This window comes from Centroberyx gerrardi, chromosome 2 (genome assembly GCF_048128805.1).
Source record: "Centroberyx gerrardi isolate f3 chromosome 2, fCenGer3.hap1.cur.20231027, whole genome shotgun sequence".
Lineage (NCBI taxonomy): Eukaryota > Metazoa > Chordata > Actinopteri > Beryciformes > Berycidae > Centroberyx > Centroberyx gerrardi.
This window is the reverse complement of record NC_135998.1, coordinates 14,504,203-14,521,767: the sequence shown is the minus strand read 5'-3', so window position 1 is coordinate 14,521,767 and position 17,565 is coordinate 14,504,203. Positions and strand designations below refer to the sequence as shown.

General features: G+C 38.8%; 2 protein-coding genes across 2 annotated transcripts in view; one reads left to right on the top strand and one right to left on the bottom strand.

The window, feature by feature from the left end:
- The window catches only part of gnaz (guanine nucleotide binding protein (G protein), alpha z polypeptide), a 256,720-nt gene that overhangs the window by 111,004 nt on the left and 128,151 nt on the right, over positions 1–17,565 (top strand). The window lies entirely within an intron of this gene.
- Positions 271–16,736, bottom strand: scarb2c (scavenger receptor class B, member 2c). Its single transcript, XM_071913510.2, has 12 exons — positions 16,534–16,736; positions 15,795–15,952; positions 12,595–12,739; positions 11,526–11,717; positions 9,627–9,718; positions 9,120–9,239; positions 6,368–6,546; positions 6,028–6,146; positions 4,046–4,119; positions 3,055–3,106; positions 2,037–2,189; positions 271–1,345 (listed from the first exon to the last, which is right to left on the bottom strand). The coding sequence occupies exons 1-12, from the start codon at positions 16,654–16,656 to the stop codon at positions 1,307–1,309; spliced, it is 1,446 nt and encodes a 481-aa protein (XP_071769611.1). The 5' UTR covers positions 16,657–16,736; the 3' UTR covers positions 271–1,306.

The window sequence follows — 17,565 nt, the reverse complement described above, 5'->3', positions numbered from 1 at the left end:
CTTTAAAAAACATTTTTCTGAGCAACATTTCTAGACAAAAAATGACAAATTTTAGCCAGTGGAAATGGGTCTAAATGCTCCTTTCTTGCAGATCATGACACTAAAAGGTAACAAAGAACCTTTAGAAGTGAATGAACAGAACTGTTGGATGAGAATAAGAAATCAATAACACTAATCACATTGACAGAAAAACCCCATTCTGCCTGCAGTCATTTTGCACAACCTGATTTTGTTATTAATGTTGTCAACACCCATCACTCATTTCTTATTTCTGAATTCCTGAATTAATTCTAAAAGTGACAGTCCTCAAACCATATCTGTTGTATCCAACTCATAAATATGATCAGCTGCTGATATGTTGTTGACACAATAGGACCATTTGATTCATTTCTGTTAATCTGCATATAATATGCGCTCATGATTTACTTGAAAAAATATTTTAACTGTCCAGGTGATAAAAGCAAAACATTCATTACGAGTGGTGAAAACACCTGAATTAAATTACATAACATTAAAGCAGAACGATCTCATCATTACACACACATATCATTCAAGCAGCTCATTCTTCACACTGGGAGAAAATGTGTAAAAAGCTAATGATTATAGAGGAAATTTGGCTATAAAATGGTTGGGTTTCTTCTCATTGATGCACTGATATATCTCAGACTTGTGCATCAAACCACACCAAATACAGTTAATCGGGCTAGTTGGGTTAGTTAGTTTTACAATCATTCATTCCTTCATCACTTGTTAGGGTCTGTGTGGACAGTCTTAGTGATAAGTTTTAGGCCCAGTCTCATGCCTACACACACACACACACACACACACACACACTCACTCACACACTCACACTAGTTCAGAGCTGACTCTCCAAAATCCAAAGTCCAACAATCCAAAAAAGTTTTGTTAGGCCAGTTAAGTTTCAGCTTTAACTCAATTCAGGCAGTTAATTTGATTCAAAACCCCATACTTCAGAAATTAAAATAAAAAATCCAGTTAAACCGTTAGTAATAAAAATAGGAATTTCAACCTCATTACATCTGACTTGATTAGAGAGCATTAACCTCAACCCTGTAACAAACAAAATAAAGACAAGACACCATCCATTGCACTTTTCTTCCTAAAACAGAGGATTAAAAGCTAGATTAAAAGGTGAAAATGTGATTATGAAAGGAAACTGGTACTTGGAGTTGGAGATAAGAGTTGCTGATTCATTGAACCCTTGACACACTGAATTTGTATGAGTTACGATGCGTGCACAGCGGTCCTCTTCCTCTTCCCCCACAGTTCCACTTGCTGTTCGGTGCTACGACCTGAGCAGCGGCTGTCGCTCAGCAGCAGTGCTCTGAAAAACGAGGCCAGACACAACATAAATGTTACATCAAAACATTCTTTAAAAACAACTCTAAAAATAGATACATAGAGTTTATTCAACAAAAACCCAGAGGTGAGTTGCCAACTGAGAAATGGTCTTTGTTTCCCAATATCAGGGCAATAAAATGATCTTTGTTATTCACTTTGTTTGTTGCTTCATCAACTTACGATAGAACAAACAATGCTAGTGTTAAGAAACTGATAAACCCCAGCACACGTTATACAAGATAAAGAGCCTGACCCAGCTGTGTGTTCAGTGGCCTAATGGCCTAATGACTCCTATAATAAATGCTTTTATATAAACAAAAGATTAACACAACAGATTCTGTTTGGTCTTGTCACTGACCCCAAATTAACACTCAGTATGACTCTGTTTGTGAAAAACAAAATATCCAGACTGAAATATCATCTAATAAGCATGTAAATAAATGCTTAAGTATTCTAGAGATGTACTGAAAATACCTATACCTACAGCACATCTACCAGAAGAAGCTTGGTGTTTAAATTTTAACCAGTTACATTAATCAACAAATTTCCACGCTATGTGCAAAACTGTCTGGACATGTATTTTTCATAACTTTTCCATGATTGAAAAAACATCATGACTCTTCCACATTTTCCATGACCAAACAAACCCATTCAGTTACATCTCAATCTCTCACCTCAGGGGCCTTCTGTCGACACATCAGAAGCATGAAGACTCCTCCCAGAAGGATGCCTAGACCAATCAGCATGAACGGAATGTTCACCACGATGTTCTCCTCAGCCATGACCACCTGCAGCTTCTTGACCGACTGGTCGTCGATGACAACGCTCTGAAAAGACGGCAGGAGAGCGAGGTTAGAGGTGCTGTTCAAACACAGAATTTAAAAAAAGGACAATACTGGTGTTGTTTTACATTTGTGCCACCGGTCTACGTTGCCCCTCTGCTTTACATTACTCCTGCTGGTGTCTACACTCAGCATAGTTGGAGATATCAGGGTTCGTTTTCCTCTGTTCAGAAGAAGCCACTTGCTGTCATTCGTACTTGTACAGTATGAAAAACAACTTCCACAGACTGGAAAATTGCCCAAGCTAGATAATTCATCACAGTAAACATGAAGTTTCTGTGTTATCATCATTTCATTGGGTCCGAGTTGAGTGTTTTCATATCAGTGCGCACATTACGTTCCGCTTTGCTTACTGTCAATAAACTGACACCCACAAGAAGAAATGAAAGTCCCTGGCAGGAAATAATCCATCGAAACATGTCACCTTACAAACTTTACTTTCACATCCATTTCTTCTTATTTGGACCATGTTTGTTAGATGGGACAGTAGTTAATTTCAAGCTAGGTTTGACACTGTAAAGTCTGTATTTTCAAAAAGACTAAATATGTAAATGTTCAAAAAATCTAATTACATACAGCATGCATTGGGGGAAACTTAAACTAGACGTTGACAGAAGTAAATGGGCTCTAACTCTAAATGACACTGATCCTCTCCTTTAAGTACAGGAAACCCCTTCAAAAATGAATAAACTTCTTTCCCCGTTTCATTATGGCGAGTGATCTGGCTTTGGATGCGGTGTGTAGAGGGGAGTTTATGATCTGGGTGCAAGCTAGAGTTCAGAAGATTACTGATAAGGTAGCAAGTTGTGACAAGCTTGACAACAATGGTGTGTGTGTAAAATGTCTGTACCTCATTGAGATAAAGCACAGGGAAGACCACTGTCCTCACATTTCCTGTTTGGCTGAAAGAAAACAGAATTATTCATATTGATTTTCTTATTTCATTTTTATGTTAATTATTATTATGAATCAGTGAATAAATGGCAAAGAGAGACAGATGAATGTTCATACAGTAATAACAGCACCGGTTATCACCAGTTTAAAACAGATCATCTGTGTAACACCAAAAACATTTTGGGCATATGGTGGAGTGGTTTCATATAGTGTACATTACATTACATTACATTACTAATTTAGCAGACGCTTTTGTCCAAAGTGACTTACAATAAGTGCATTTTGTCAACAGTAGTCAAACCAACTGTATATCACAGTCTTCATCAGCTCAGCCTTTAACAGGAATAAGCAGCATTTGTAGAATATTTTTTTGTTTTTGTTTTTCTTTAAATGACCGTGTGTACAAATAGTTCCAAGTCACACTGGTAGCAAGGACAGGTAGTGACAGCTGTATTGTTAGATCCGGACCTAAGATGTTGTTATATTTATCATTTAGAATGCCCACTATAAACACAGCAAGGGAGCTGGACTGTCCAAAAGTCCAGTAATAATGCTGACGACGGCACAACAGATTTACAATTCTGTTACAGTCATCCACCTCAGAGTTCAGTAGTCATACAGTAATTGCATCCTAATTTTACCAGTAACCCAGTGTGATGACATAGTAGGGTTTCCAAAAAACAAAATAAAGTCACAATAGCATTTACTGCAAATGCTGTTGCAGCATAATGACATTGCAGCATAGTGGCAGTAAAGGAAAGATTGTTTACCCTATTTAACCTAAAACAACAACAAAAAAAGAATCATATATTATAAACAAAATGAAATGAGCATTTTTTCAATACACAGAGGAGACATTTTCAATCGAAGAACATCAGTGACTGAACAGTAGCTCTAAACAATGAATAGTCTTTAATAAGCGACTGATTAGGTCAAGAGCTGATTACCTGAAGGTGGGGATTTGCTCGACATAGACGTTGACCTGGAGCTTCTTGGCTGCTTGCAGGAGTATCCCTGTCAGCTGGAACACAGAAATACAACTATGTTAGGAACAGTCTATAAACTAACAGTGCTGACCTGAGTGTAGTACTATACCTGTGAGCCGAGGAGAAAACTCACACCTCACTTAATAACATGATTAGCCCATTTTAGCCTACAATGATTATTTGGCATATTCAGCACCAGCATCATATGATATCAAGACTCTGCATGATATGTTCAAGATCTGCATGCTCCAATGTATTTTGATCATTCAAACTCAGTCACTGTGCAGTAAAAGTATGTATGAGCCTGGTTTGCAGAAATGATCTGAAAGCTTCTCATACCAACCTACACATACCTTTTATTGGACACTCTTAGAAAACATAAATGCATACATTTTTAGTATGGGTGGCCCAAGTGAGAATCAAAAACAGACCCTGGCAGTAGTTATAAAAGACCACAGTCACTTGCAGCAGGTTTTATGATGGTAAGAAGTCAAAGGACTTTGACCAGAATCAATAATCTCATACAGTGGAGATGTGGAGGTGACAATAAATTATAGAAGGAAGGTGCAAAGACAAAAACAGTACCGTCTACTGGGTTCAAAGACTGCTTTCAACTTATGATGCCACCGCCAGTATATGGTGCAAGTGAAGTGGTGTGTGTGACAGGTTGCACGTAGGGGTGGACAAAATATTATTGGCCATACATTTTTACATATTTTTACATGCATTTTTACTATAATATATCACAATGTCCAAAATCTCCTTGTCATGGTAAATTTTGGTATTTTATATATTTTTTTTTACCAGTGACGATGTTCAGCACTTCCAAGTTAACACATATTTCGATATCTTTAAGTTTGCGCTCATTGTTTCTAACTGTCTTTTACATAATTCTTATCGGTATCTGCACACTCTCTTTTGTTGTTCTAGAAGCCATTCACTGCCATTCATGTTCGTGTGGTATGAAAAACATCTTCCACAAACTTGAAAAATGCCTGAGTAAGGTAATCCATCACAGATGGATTTTTATGTTTTTGCATGTAATTAGGTCTATGCTTTTGGAATGCAAATAGGCAATGCAGGAATGCAACCACTACCAACACAAAACATTGCATAACTTAACGAAACCAGAGGTGGGTCGTCTATTAAAGTAGATGCTGAATCACAGAAAAAATGGCTCTATGGCTCTTTTGCAGTACAAATTTGCTACTTAATAACAGGTAGCCTATATCTGCAGGAATTAGTCTCCAAATGGTAACCACACATCCTGATATGTGTACAGATATCTGGGCCTTAATTGTGTCTCTGAAATCAGTAGTTTTTCACTATGCTCCTCTTTATCACAAGTTGACCCCAGGCTCAACCCAGGTTACAAGATATTATTACATATGATAACAGCTTTTAGAGCTGTTATCTTTGGTGTCTGCTCTGTACCACATACCACTGCTTTAACTTTTAACTACGGTGTAAAAAACCCTCTGCCTCCATCTATTACCATTAAGCTAGCTGTTGCAATGTTGGGATAGTTCACCATCTAGTGGTAAATGTGAAAGCCAACTGTCTCCCTGACCAGAAAGGTTATACCCTTTGTCTTAAAAACTGCTCCCCACACTGTCACTCAATTTTCTACATGTAAGTATTGAAAATACAAACCAAATGAGGGGATAAAGTAAAACTTAACAGTAAAACGATAACATTAAAATGAAATGTAGTCTAAATTTTATCCTAAAATGATCAGAAGAGAAAACATCAGTTGGCAAACTATCTGGGGGAAGAAAATTATGAGAACACATCTGTTCAATATACTTTGTCTACAAAAATAGCTAGGATACATGAGAAGAGAAGAGAGAAGAGAGTATTCTAAGGAAGGCTTGAGAGTGCCACACCCACCAATACAGTCACCACAGAACTACAGTATGTTTAAGCAAATTCATAAGTCCTACCGGGTTGATGTCAATGGTAGTCTGGTGCTGCTCCTTGTTAGGCTTCATGCCAAATACATCCTGAACATATTTCTCATCTGCCTGGTAGAAATGTGGTGAAGACATTATGATCGGCGCACCTAAACAGACAAAAGATACAGTTAAGATAATACTATGGAAGATATTACACAGAGCAGGTTCATAAAGAGAAAAACAACAGCTCCTGTCAAGAATCAAGACTGTGCTTTTTCCTCACTATGAAACAGCATTCCCACGACCATTTGCAATTGTGATACAATACAAAACTGATTAAAAAAAATGTGTCTTTCAATAAATAGCAAATGCTTAATCAACTGCCCACCTTGTTTGCATCCACTGACGTTGAGCAGGCCAGACCCCAGGCAGTTTCCAGCAGGGACACAGAAGCCTGCGTTGTCTGGATTCACAGTCAGATTGGCAAACACCTTGCTGGGGGGAACGAAGCGGTAGCCGGGGATGCCCTTCACACTCACATCCTCCTCATACAGCGCATACAGCGACCTTGGAAATAGAGTTGGATATGCAGGTTAATCTCTGCTAAATCAGACCGAAAAATCTGGACACCTACTAGACATCTACCTCCTGTCCACTCAACCCCATACGCTAGCCCCTCTTCTAGACCATCACTGTTTCCTGACTACCCTCTGCCTTTAAGTCAGTTGGAGCTATTCCGTTTCTCAAGAAACCTACCTTCGACCAATCTGATGTCAAAACACAAAGAAGACCAGTATTATGCCTTCCTTTTATTCCAAAAACTCTTGCTGCCTCTAACTAGCTGTATCAATTCTTTCAAAATAGACTGTTGGACACCAACCAGTTTGGCTTCAGGACAGTCCCTTTCTACTGAGACTTTGCATGGTCGTTGTCATGGAAGCACTCTGTTCCACTAGAGCTGCTTGTCTCTCTTCAGTCTTCATCCTCCTACTACTGTCTCCTGCCTTTACCACCTGATGCTCTATGCCACCGTTGCTGACCTGGAGATCTCTCAGGCTGCACTCTTCATGGAAGAGGACACAGTGATCATTGTGCACCCTCTCCACTGGGGTCCCCCGGGTGTCAGTCTGGAGCTCGTTCTGTTCTTTCTTTTTATTGGATTGCTAGGCTTGGTCAACACAACCCACAACTTCTCTAAACTCATCCCTTCCTCACCTTTCCTTGTCCCTACTCCCATATATTTCTCCTCTAGTCCCACCAATGTGCTCTTATCCTGAAGTTAAAACAAAATTTCCTCTTCTTAACTGTTACTTCTCCCATTTCTTTTTCTTATATTTCTATCTTAAATGATCATTCTAAGGTCACAGCCATATTGTCATGGCACTATGGTGCTGCCCCTTGCAATGTGGCTGATCTAGGAAAGTACAGCGGGACATTTTGCAATTCATGGGGTCACTGAGTCAATGGCATGGCCTAGATCAAGCCATGTTGCAAACTACACACATACCCTACTCACCTAGTTCTAGGCCTAGTCTGCCTATTCCCATTCCTAAAAATGTAATTACATTTTCTTGCAAGCCCCTTAACTTTACAGAGATGTTTTATTGCGGTCAGTGTTAACACCAATCTGTTCTGCAAGTGGAAAATGGGGAAAGACGGGTGCAATAACCTTAAATTAACACAGGTTTTTTTGAAAGAGTTAAGACTCTTATCAGACCAATGTGCTACACTTTAAACTATTTTGTAATAACTCATGGTTTTAATATTGAGATGGTGGAGCCTTTTTTCCCTGGCTCTCTTATCTAAAGGATCCTAAGGGTTGCACATTTTCTCTTATTGCTAGGGTTTCATTTAGTGGAGCCTGGGGACAAATCAATTCTGTAAAGGTGAATGTGTAACAAAACTGTAAAGTTTAAAAAGCAGTCTGTGAGATGGAGGGTTCACATCAATCTTGTACATGAGCTTAGTGGTAAGCTGATTAATTGAAAACCTGCATGGCACAAACACTTTGACATGAAACAGCCTCATAAACGTTTGCTTTCAACCTTTTCACCACATCACTCAGCATTTACTTGGACTTTAGCTTAAAGTTTTATGATCTGTTCTGATGTATGAACAACCAGAGAGCTGAAGTTAGTTGTTTGAAGCACTAAACAAGTAGTAAGCTAACATTGGCCTCATTCAAGAGGCTAACACTAGCCAGTCATGCAACCAGCCAGGCTAAATCGGTATCCTATCCAGACCTGAATAATGCTGAGGGAAAGGCTTAGGAAGACATTCTTAGGATGATTAAGGGGATAGCGGTTTCTCCAGCTAACTCCAGCCATGTAGCTCAGACCGGAAAAAACAATGGTCAGTGAAAGAGGAAGCACCAAATCGCACCAAGCTGAAACTAGTTTCATGTGTTCACCAACTGTGTTCAACAAGCAAACCAAACAAAAGTGTGTCCAGAACAACTTTTATATAGCTGGTTTTACCTAGTTAATATGCTGTTGTGCAAAGCCATTGAATAGAATACAGTTTTCAGAGCTAAATTCTTAACCTTAGACATTAGTGAATGGAAATGCAAACCAACCCCACATCAGCTTAAAGGGGGCTTGACCCCACACCAGCAGTTTGCAGTGTCTTTTCTCTGGTGACCCACATTGTAAAAATAACTTACACAAGACCCAAACTAATTCTGTGGACAACTATAGAGGCTCATCTGCCACCGTTTTTTTGAGCTGTTAAACTACTAGTCTATCAGGCAGATTTGTAAATATTATATCAGCATGACACTGCCTGTAGCTTCATATAAACATATTTATAACAATAATATAATAACAATAATAATACTGTATTGGGGATTGGGTATTCAGGAATCTCTTCTTTCTTTACTTCTTATATTTAAATTCAACTTGTAAAGCTTGATTGCTGCTTGTTTGTCTGTCTAAATGTCTGTATATTGCACTGCACCAACCTCACCAAGTCAAATTCCTAGTATGTGAAAATTTACCTGGCGAAAATAAATCTGATTCTGATTCTGATTCTGAACATAAACATATACATTTGCTACTTCTCTAGAATACTTCATGGACTCATTTTATCATCCCGCAGTGTGGGTGTCAGCCCTCAGGGGAACAGTTCACTCCTCCACCCACCTGCATAGATCAGAGGAGAACATGTAGAGCGTCTCGTCCTTGCTGATGACTGGATGGAAAGAAGCTCCGTTGGTTCCATTGATCATATTACACTCATCAGTCGTCCACCAGTCCAGTGACCTGCATGCATAAGGAAAAAAAATACAGACAATATGAATGCATGTATTTTATATTAATTTATCATTTATTACCCTGGTCCAGTGATTTACTACCTCCATGTCAGGCATTTAGAAGGCCCAACGCCCCCTTAATCATTTTCCCTTAGCCATTGTCCTACATCTTCAACACCTTGATCAAGGTTATCAAGCATGATGAAACAAGCCCTGATCACATTACTACTTCACATTACCCAATCCCTAGAATCGTTTGTGCCAACCCTTATCCATTGAAATTGATTGATCAATGATTCCCATTGACTGGATTTACAAAACAAGAGATAGGTCTATCACTTTGTGTTGGTGGGGGGGGGGGGGGGGGGGGGATTTCAAAAGTCTCTGACACAATTACCTTTCACCATTCCATGTATCCACTCTAGCAAAGTCCTTGTAGTTTTGCTGGCCAGTGAAGAACACATAATTTCCGTCATTGGTAGCGTTGGCCTGTAAGAAACAAGAACAGAAACAATGTGAACAAACAGCTCTCTCATAACAAAGCAAAAGAAAATTGTGGTGTATGCCCAACCTGATACATTCAATCTGAAACTCTAGGTTTTCTTTTATTTTAGAATGGTTTCTGTAAAATTATCTGACTGTTTCTTTTGTACCAATTTATGGATATCATATAAACTCTACGACAATAACTGTGTAAAGAACATTTTGGCTTATACCATAAATCCGCAGTCAGTTAAAGATAAGGCCTAATTTAAAAAGTTAATACAGTAAATGAAAATAAAATAGTGTTTTTACAAAATCAACATTTATGACAAAACTACAGAAATCTGAATGGACTGGTAAAATAAAATGTACCCCCAAATTTCTACTTATTTTAGTCATACAATCTTTTGACCAGCACAAACATCATGCCATCATGACTCTGACGGGCGAATTCACAAAAGGTTGCGCGGCTTTTGCTGACGCTAAACCTGTGCAAATAAGACAAAAAGAAACTCTGTAATTCACAAAGCACTCGCAAAGGGTGAAATGCACCGCTAACTGCGCTGCCACACAAATAGCGTCTCGGTGCTCTGTGCTATTTGCACGTATTTAAATTAGGTAATATGCATACATTTGGCGCAAAATTGGCCCCTTTCTATGCAAATGAGCCTCATTGCAAAAACAGTCCAATTCACAAAGATCGGCGCTAATTGCCACACGCAGTTAGAGTGAAATTATTAGTGTCTTCAGAGAGTTGGTGGTAATAGAAGCGCATTTATAAGGGGTGTCACCCAGACTTTCCAGTGATCATGGCAGCAGTGATTGTAAGGAGAATATCACTTGTTGATTTAACTGAGAATTGAATTGAAATGTCTCTGCAACAATTCCACCTTTGTGTGACCTAAAAAATAAAATTGTCTGTAAATACAGTCTGTAAATAATATTTTGACATTATTATTATTATTACTATAGAACTTTAACACAGATTGCTTCACAAACAAAAGCAAATAAATCAGTACAACCAAACAATCAATACAACTCAATTTCTCACTCTGAAAATATTTTCACTTATCTCACTAGTCAGCACAGTGGGCCTTATTTTGGCCTAAAGATTCAACACCATGGACAGCTCCGCTCATATTTTGGGATGCAGTGAGATGCAATGACAAACTCGCCTGTGTCAATTCCCTCCTCCAGGCCAAGAACTTGTTCGTTCTGGAGAGTTTACTGCACAATTTCTTCAATGCTGTTTAAAGGCTGTTCTTGAGGTGGACCTCCGCCCGTTTGTGAAGCTTGTGAGGCATTGAATGATATTTTCTCCTTTGTTCTCTGCTTCAAATCATACCATCTTCTTTTGCAGTCTGAAGGTGTGCGTTTGGAAACACCAACGGCATTGACAGACTGGGTTATTAAATCCCAAATATGGTTTCATGCCTGAAGTTTTGAGTAATGCCTCTGCACCTCGTCTGTCAGGACTTGCAGCTCGCGGTCTAAAAATGTTTCTCTTTCTCTCTGCCATTGTGCTGCCTACTGTGTTCTTGGCGCAAAGGCAACATTTATATTTTGCCACATTGATAATTGCAATCGGACGCAAAACAGGGGCAAATTGCACTCAGTTGCAACAGGTTATGGGCGTGTTTGCGCTGGCATATCATTAGCGCAATATCTTTTGTGAATCGGTCCTTGAGACGGAGCAAATAGCGGTTGCAAATGATACGCAATTCTTGGTACTATTAGCGGCCCATTCTTCCCCCAATCTTCCAGCCTGTTCACAGTATTTGCATGTATTTGCATGTATTTGTGTAAATGAGACCTTGTAAAAGAGCCCAACGACATCATCCAGGTCAGGTTGGAAGACTTTAAGAGCCTTGAGGAGGCCGTCCTCGTATCCCCACAGCAGCTCTCCTGCTGTCCGGGTGGTGAACAGGGCTTCATTACTGGACCTCATGTAGGCAGAGATCAGATTGGCCATAAAAGGCTGGTCCTTGAATCTCTCCATCACCGTCTACCAGGAAGGAGGAAGGAAGGGACGTTAGACAAAAACAAACAAAAAATAAATAAATAAAAACCCTGTGTAAAGCAGTATATCTCATGAGTTCCTTAAAGGGATCAGGGAATAAGAGAAATCATTTACTTTCATAGTACCATCGAAAAAAACCTATATGACAGCACACATATTACAGAAGTAGAAACAATGTTGTGCTTGATTCGTTATTGATAGATTATTATAGTAGTAAAAAGGGAGTTGTACACATTGCATAATGTACAACAACTATAAATACTACGATGAACAGAGGATTATTAGATAACAACAAAATTATGAACTGTAACATTAAATTACTTATTTTCCCTTTTCAGGTTATTTTCATTAATTACTGGTGGAATCCTGGAAGTTGAAAATATTAAAAACATCACAAAGATGATAAATATGACAGATAGCTAAACATGATGAACATAATATATTAGACATATTATTTTTGACATTCCTTTTATTGTCTTGTGTCTTGCCAAAAATCATCTCATAATGAGTGAGTGAATACTCAGGGAAACCAAATATCGGTGATATCCAATGTTGTTGCTCAGTAAGATCAAAGTAGGGAGAATAATTCAGTCTGAACAAAGTAAACTTTTCTGCCATTTATCATCTGGGCTAGAGCAGTGTGCGCCCACGTCAACTGAGAAGACCATGACTAACTATGACAAATCAGGGTAAGTCGTTAACAAACATTTAAGAATACTTATTTTGATTGGAAACAGTTATATTATTACTAAAATGTCAACAGTAATGCGTTACACTACTTGTTACTGGGCAATATTACTGTGATTCAGTAACACGCTACCACTCAACCCTGGTTATTTGTTGATCAGTTTCTGTGACGCACCATGGCGGGGATGTTGACTGTCCTGATGAGGTCGCTCTCTGGGCCTCGGGACATGTTAGGCTGGAATATGTAGGTCTTAGTGTTGACAGCTGCTACTTTGGTGCCATTATCCAGGAAGTTGACTTGCTCCATAGGCCGGTACTCCCTGTGTAAGAAAACATGACAGTCAACTGGAGTAAAGTTGAACGTTAATTTTGGATAGTTTAGACATGACAATTTCTCAAAATAACAAAGCTCACGGTTACCAACCCATGCACATTTTCTAGGTCATAGTGCTGAGAGACATTTTAAGAGAAAAAATATGATGTGAGATACAACGTTAACCTAAGTGACTTTGTGTAGGATGACTTAATAGGTTCTAAATTTGATCAAAATTTTGTAGCATCTGCCCACTCCTAGTATAAGCTCATGGAACCATGGATTGACAAAGGCCTCTTTCTATTTGATAAACCAGACCATATCAGCGACAGATATGGTCAGGTATACTCCTATGAGGCTTCATTATATGGGTGAAAGCGTGGGTACCTAAGGTTAGTGTCATATTGTGACTTTGGGGCACAGTGGTTAAAATTACAAACTTACATTATTTCCCATCAGCTACCAAAAGTCCCACTCAAAAATGTCAAGCTGGTTTGGTCAAGGATTATATAGTTATTGAAATTTTTAAAAGCTCAAAAGTCCACTTGTTTATATACTTGTTTATAATCATTATTTTTCAGAATGCACAGCCTTTACGCAGTTTCCCATGGAAACTTCACGGAAACTAACCCTAACCCTATCCCAAGAACCTTGCAATTATACATTTACACCTTTGACTGAGGAAATGAAGGCTGTTATTTTATGATCTCTAATAAAAAGTCACATTAGGCTTCATGAATTTTAAAGTGTAAAAGGGGTTTAAAGAATGAAGTACAGCGGCTGTGTGAGTTCTATTTGAGTTCATTTTCCTTCCTCACTGAATAATGTGACCAAAACCACATCACTGCGGTTGTTGTGCAACGCCTACAGCTGTTTTGAGCCATTTACCAGGATTTCTGAAAGTTCTAACCCTTACCCCTCTTCTCTATCACCAAAGATAAAATTTAGCTTTTCTCTACCACCGGTTATCTCTCTGTATCTGGATTTGTTAGAGACAACAGTCGCTAAAGATTAGACAAATGGAATTGTGGTTGGCAGATTGCCGGTTCAACTCCATGGACTTGGAAAGTCTAGGAGCAGAAAGTTCTCTCCTCCCTCAACAATTCCCAATGAGGTGCCCCGTTAAGCCCCAAAATGCTCCAGTTGAGCTGATCAGTGATCAAATCAACAACAGAAGACTGACTGAGTAGTGCAACCCCCCAGTATGAATGTAAAGATTGAGTAGTGATTGAGTAGTGCAACACCAGCATGAATGTAAAGCAATTCAGTGCAGAAAAAGAGCATGCATCCAAAGTAAAATCTTTCCAGGGATAAATAATGGTAAAAAAAAAAAAAAAAAGTAAATTATACTGACTTAATGTAAGCTTAACTCAGTAACTTTGTGCTCTCTTTGGTGCTTCTTTTAAAACAGACCAAATTTCCAACTGAGAGAACCATCTCTATGAGCTTCTACAGGGTAATTTCTACAACTATGAATTGGGACAATAAATGGATCACAGGCTTATTTCTAGTGGGCCCCCATGTAACAAGAGTTGCAAAATGTTTTCATAAGCCCAGTCAGGGTGAGGGCATTCAATTTCTCCTTTGCATCCCGGACCAAAAAAGGTTTGAGAACCCCTACTCTGCACCAACAGCATCTGTAGTATCGGAGCCAATCCAGCTAAGTACTCGTACTCAGATCGGCAAATGAAGCTGTCCCTCTACCGATACTTTAATGAGCTGTGCTTGGCCGCATTAGAATACTTTTAGGCGGGAGGAAAAATGTCTGCAGTGGGGCGATTCTTTGATCTCAGTGAAGCAAACTGCCAGCCGTGCCAAGCTGAGGTGTCTGGCAGTGCTGAGAGGCAAAGCAGCTCCCTGAAGCTGCCTTCATAAGAAAAGCATGAAATTTGAAAAACCCACTTCTGAAACACAATAATAAGGTAATGTTGGTATAAATATATGGTGTGAACAGGATTTAAATTTTAATTGACTATAGTGTCCCACTTAAATATATTCACTTAGGTACTTTGTATTACTGAAAACTGCAAAACATTTTAATTAATATGGGTTTTATTCTGATATTTTGATCAGAAGGCATTATTTTTTATTCTGGCTGGCTTGACATTGTTAGGCGAAACAACGGAAAAAAGCTGAAATGTCATTGTTTGTGAAAAAGAACATTCTGCTCATTTTCCATTTTATTATTATTTATTTGGTTGAGGATTGTTATACAATGTTCAGTACATATTTTAATCAAATGAAGGACTTGTTCCTGTAATTGTTTTATAACAGGCCAGTGCTAGGTGCCATGAATGAAGGTTAGTTGAGTGGTACTCGGATTGGTACTCATATCCACCAGTCTACTTAGACCAGTCTACCATAATAAAGTACTCGTTACTCAGGTTCTCAAAAATTGGTATCAGTGCACCTCTGTCCTACTCTATGGCGGGTTTACATCAACCCCTTTTCTGTTGTTTAAGACTTCTGTACATTTCATTCAGGTTCATGCAGTCCGCATGAATCCATAACTAACAGGGAAGACTCTACTGATTTATGGACTGAAACAACAGTATTTTTGTTAGAATATATGTTAGGAATTTTATTTATTTTAATTCCCTGGGAGCAGATGTCATTCTGCAGAGTGAAGTGCTTGGAACATTTAAGTGAATTGAATTTTAGATCATAGCTTTTTCAAAATAAATGTGCAACCAAACAAACTTTGGAATGCTGTCAAGAGTCTGACTTTAATGCTTTTAGAGGTATACTCTATCAAAAAGTCTGGTCCGTTTGGAAGTTTTCCCAACAACATAGTACTGTAGGTATAGGCCTAAATGTACTATTGGAATTTCGTTTCTAGTGTCTTAACTACCTTTTCTTTCAAATAACTTAGTAACTTTCTCCAAGACAAAGGTCATTGATCTGTCATGTCAAGATTATAGTTCAAAAAATTGCAATATTTAAACATTCTGCAGGGATTTGTGGTAGCTTAATGGACTTAAATCCTTTGTCGAGCAAAATGTGTTTTGCATTGCAATGTATAAAGTAGGCTATTGTTTGTTTTGCCCTTCTACTCCTGTCACCTGTAGGTGTACGGTCCAATCTCCACCACAGCGGGCCTGTCCCCATCCATCACCTCCAGCGGATTGGTCAGATTGAAGAAGTAGAACTGCATGTAGACAGGTGGGGGTGGATTCTCCCAGGCCCCAAATGCCTCTGTGCCATTCTTCAAAACCATTTCCTATTGGGGACAAAGGGCAGCGGTTACTCATCCCACACAGATGAGTGAGCTGGCCTCAGTCACATCATATGACAAACACTCCCAATGCTGCAGATGCCTTCTGCCAATGGTGAAATAACCACTTATGTTATGTCCTCTCCCTTTCTTTTCACGTTAAATGAACCTGAACAACAGTGGACGAGTTAGTTCGGAAAGCTGACTAATTATAAATTGTTCCAGATTATTTTGCACTACATGATTATTCTACGAAAACGCAATCTTTTTCCAAGAACTGGCAGATAATGACGTTACAACGTACAAGCAGCGTACAAGACCTATGACTCAGTGGAAATAGCACATTTTCAACAACCTCATTTTAATCAATCATCAACTGAGTCATGCATTCATGACCTGGCATGATTTGTAACGTTAGATCATTCAACTTCAGAAAGTCATCTTTACGTGATAAACGAACAGCTGTCAACTACAATCTAAACAAGCTAATTCGGTGGCAGAACGTGTCAGGCTAGCTAACATTAGCTGTCGCCAAAACATCTAGCAGTGAGTAAATTAGTCTGAGAGGGAAACTAGCTTTCGCTTACCTTTTTAACCATAGAGTGCAGGAAATGTGGAAACACATTAGACAAGACCAACGAGATTCCCGCAATTAAAATTAATATAGAAAATATTCCAATGCTGTAGATGCAACATGATTTCAACAGCATGTTTACACGACAGATAAACAACTAACGTTAACGTTTGCGTACGTTAGCAGCAGCAGCAGCTTACGGTGACATTAGCTACTTGTGTCTGCCGTGTTTGTTTTGATATCCCGAGAACCGACTAGATGGAAACCAAGAGCAACACAACTTGAACAAGATATACACCACCCCCACTTCCGTTTTCGCCCAACGTCGACAGAGCCACAGACCCGCCCCAACGGTTAAATACTAACGTATTTAAAATTATCGGATTAAAACAGATATAATTATTTTCAAATTTGACAGTACTAGTGTACTGACAGTGCTAGGGCGCTGGCACTGTCACTCATTAGGTAGTGGGCATCATTCTGCCGTCATTAGTGGCTGAAATCGAAATGCAGGGAAAAGTTTATATCTTAGTAGATTAACACTCTTTGTTAGTAATCACATGGCACACGCGTCATTCATGTAAGAACCTCCTTGCTGTAGACATTACCATCCCTGGTGAAGCTTGTATTCTTTCTTTCTTTGTTTCTTTCTTTTTAGTGTAGGAGACAAAACAATAGCAATATTTCGTTCACAGACAAGCAGAGGGTTTGCAGACATGAACTATAAGCAGAAAAATAACACAGACATTGGCCATTTTCACCTTTGAGCTTCATATCATCCAAAAAAAATTCGACAACTGTTAACAGGGGTTTCTTTTTCATAAATTTCATCTTATAGATACAAAACCGTCATTATGTGAACCTTATTATTGTTACTAATAGAGGAAAGTCTCTCTCAATGAGCACTTCTTTAATAAGTTGAAAATGTCCATAGAGATGGCCTGATGAGCTGACTGACTAAAGAACTATACAGTTGCTAAATTCTGAACCTGCCAGTGCTGTAATGTAAGTTCCCATTGCTCCATGTCAAGTATGTGTGTAAGTT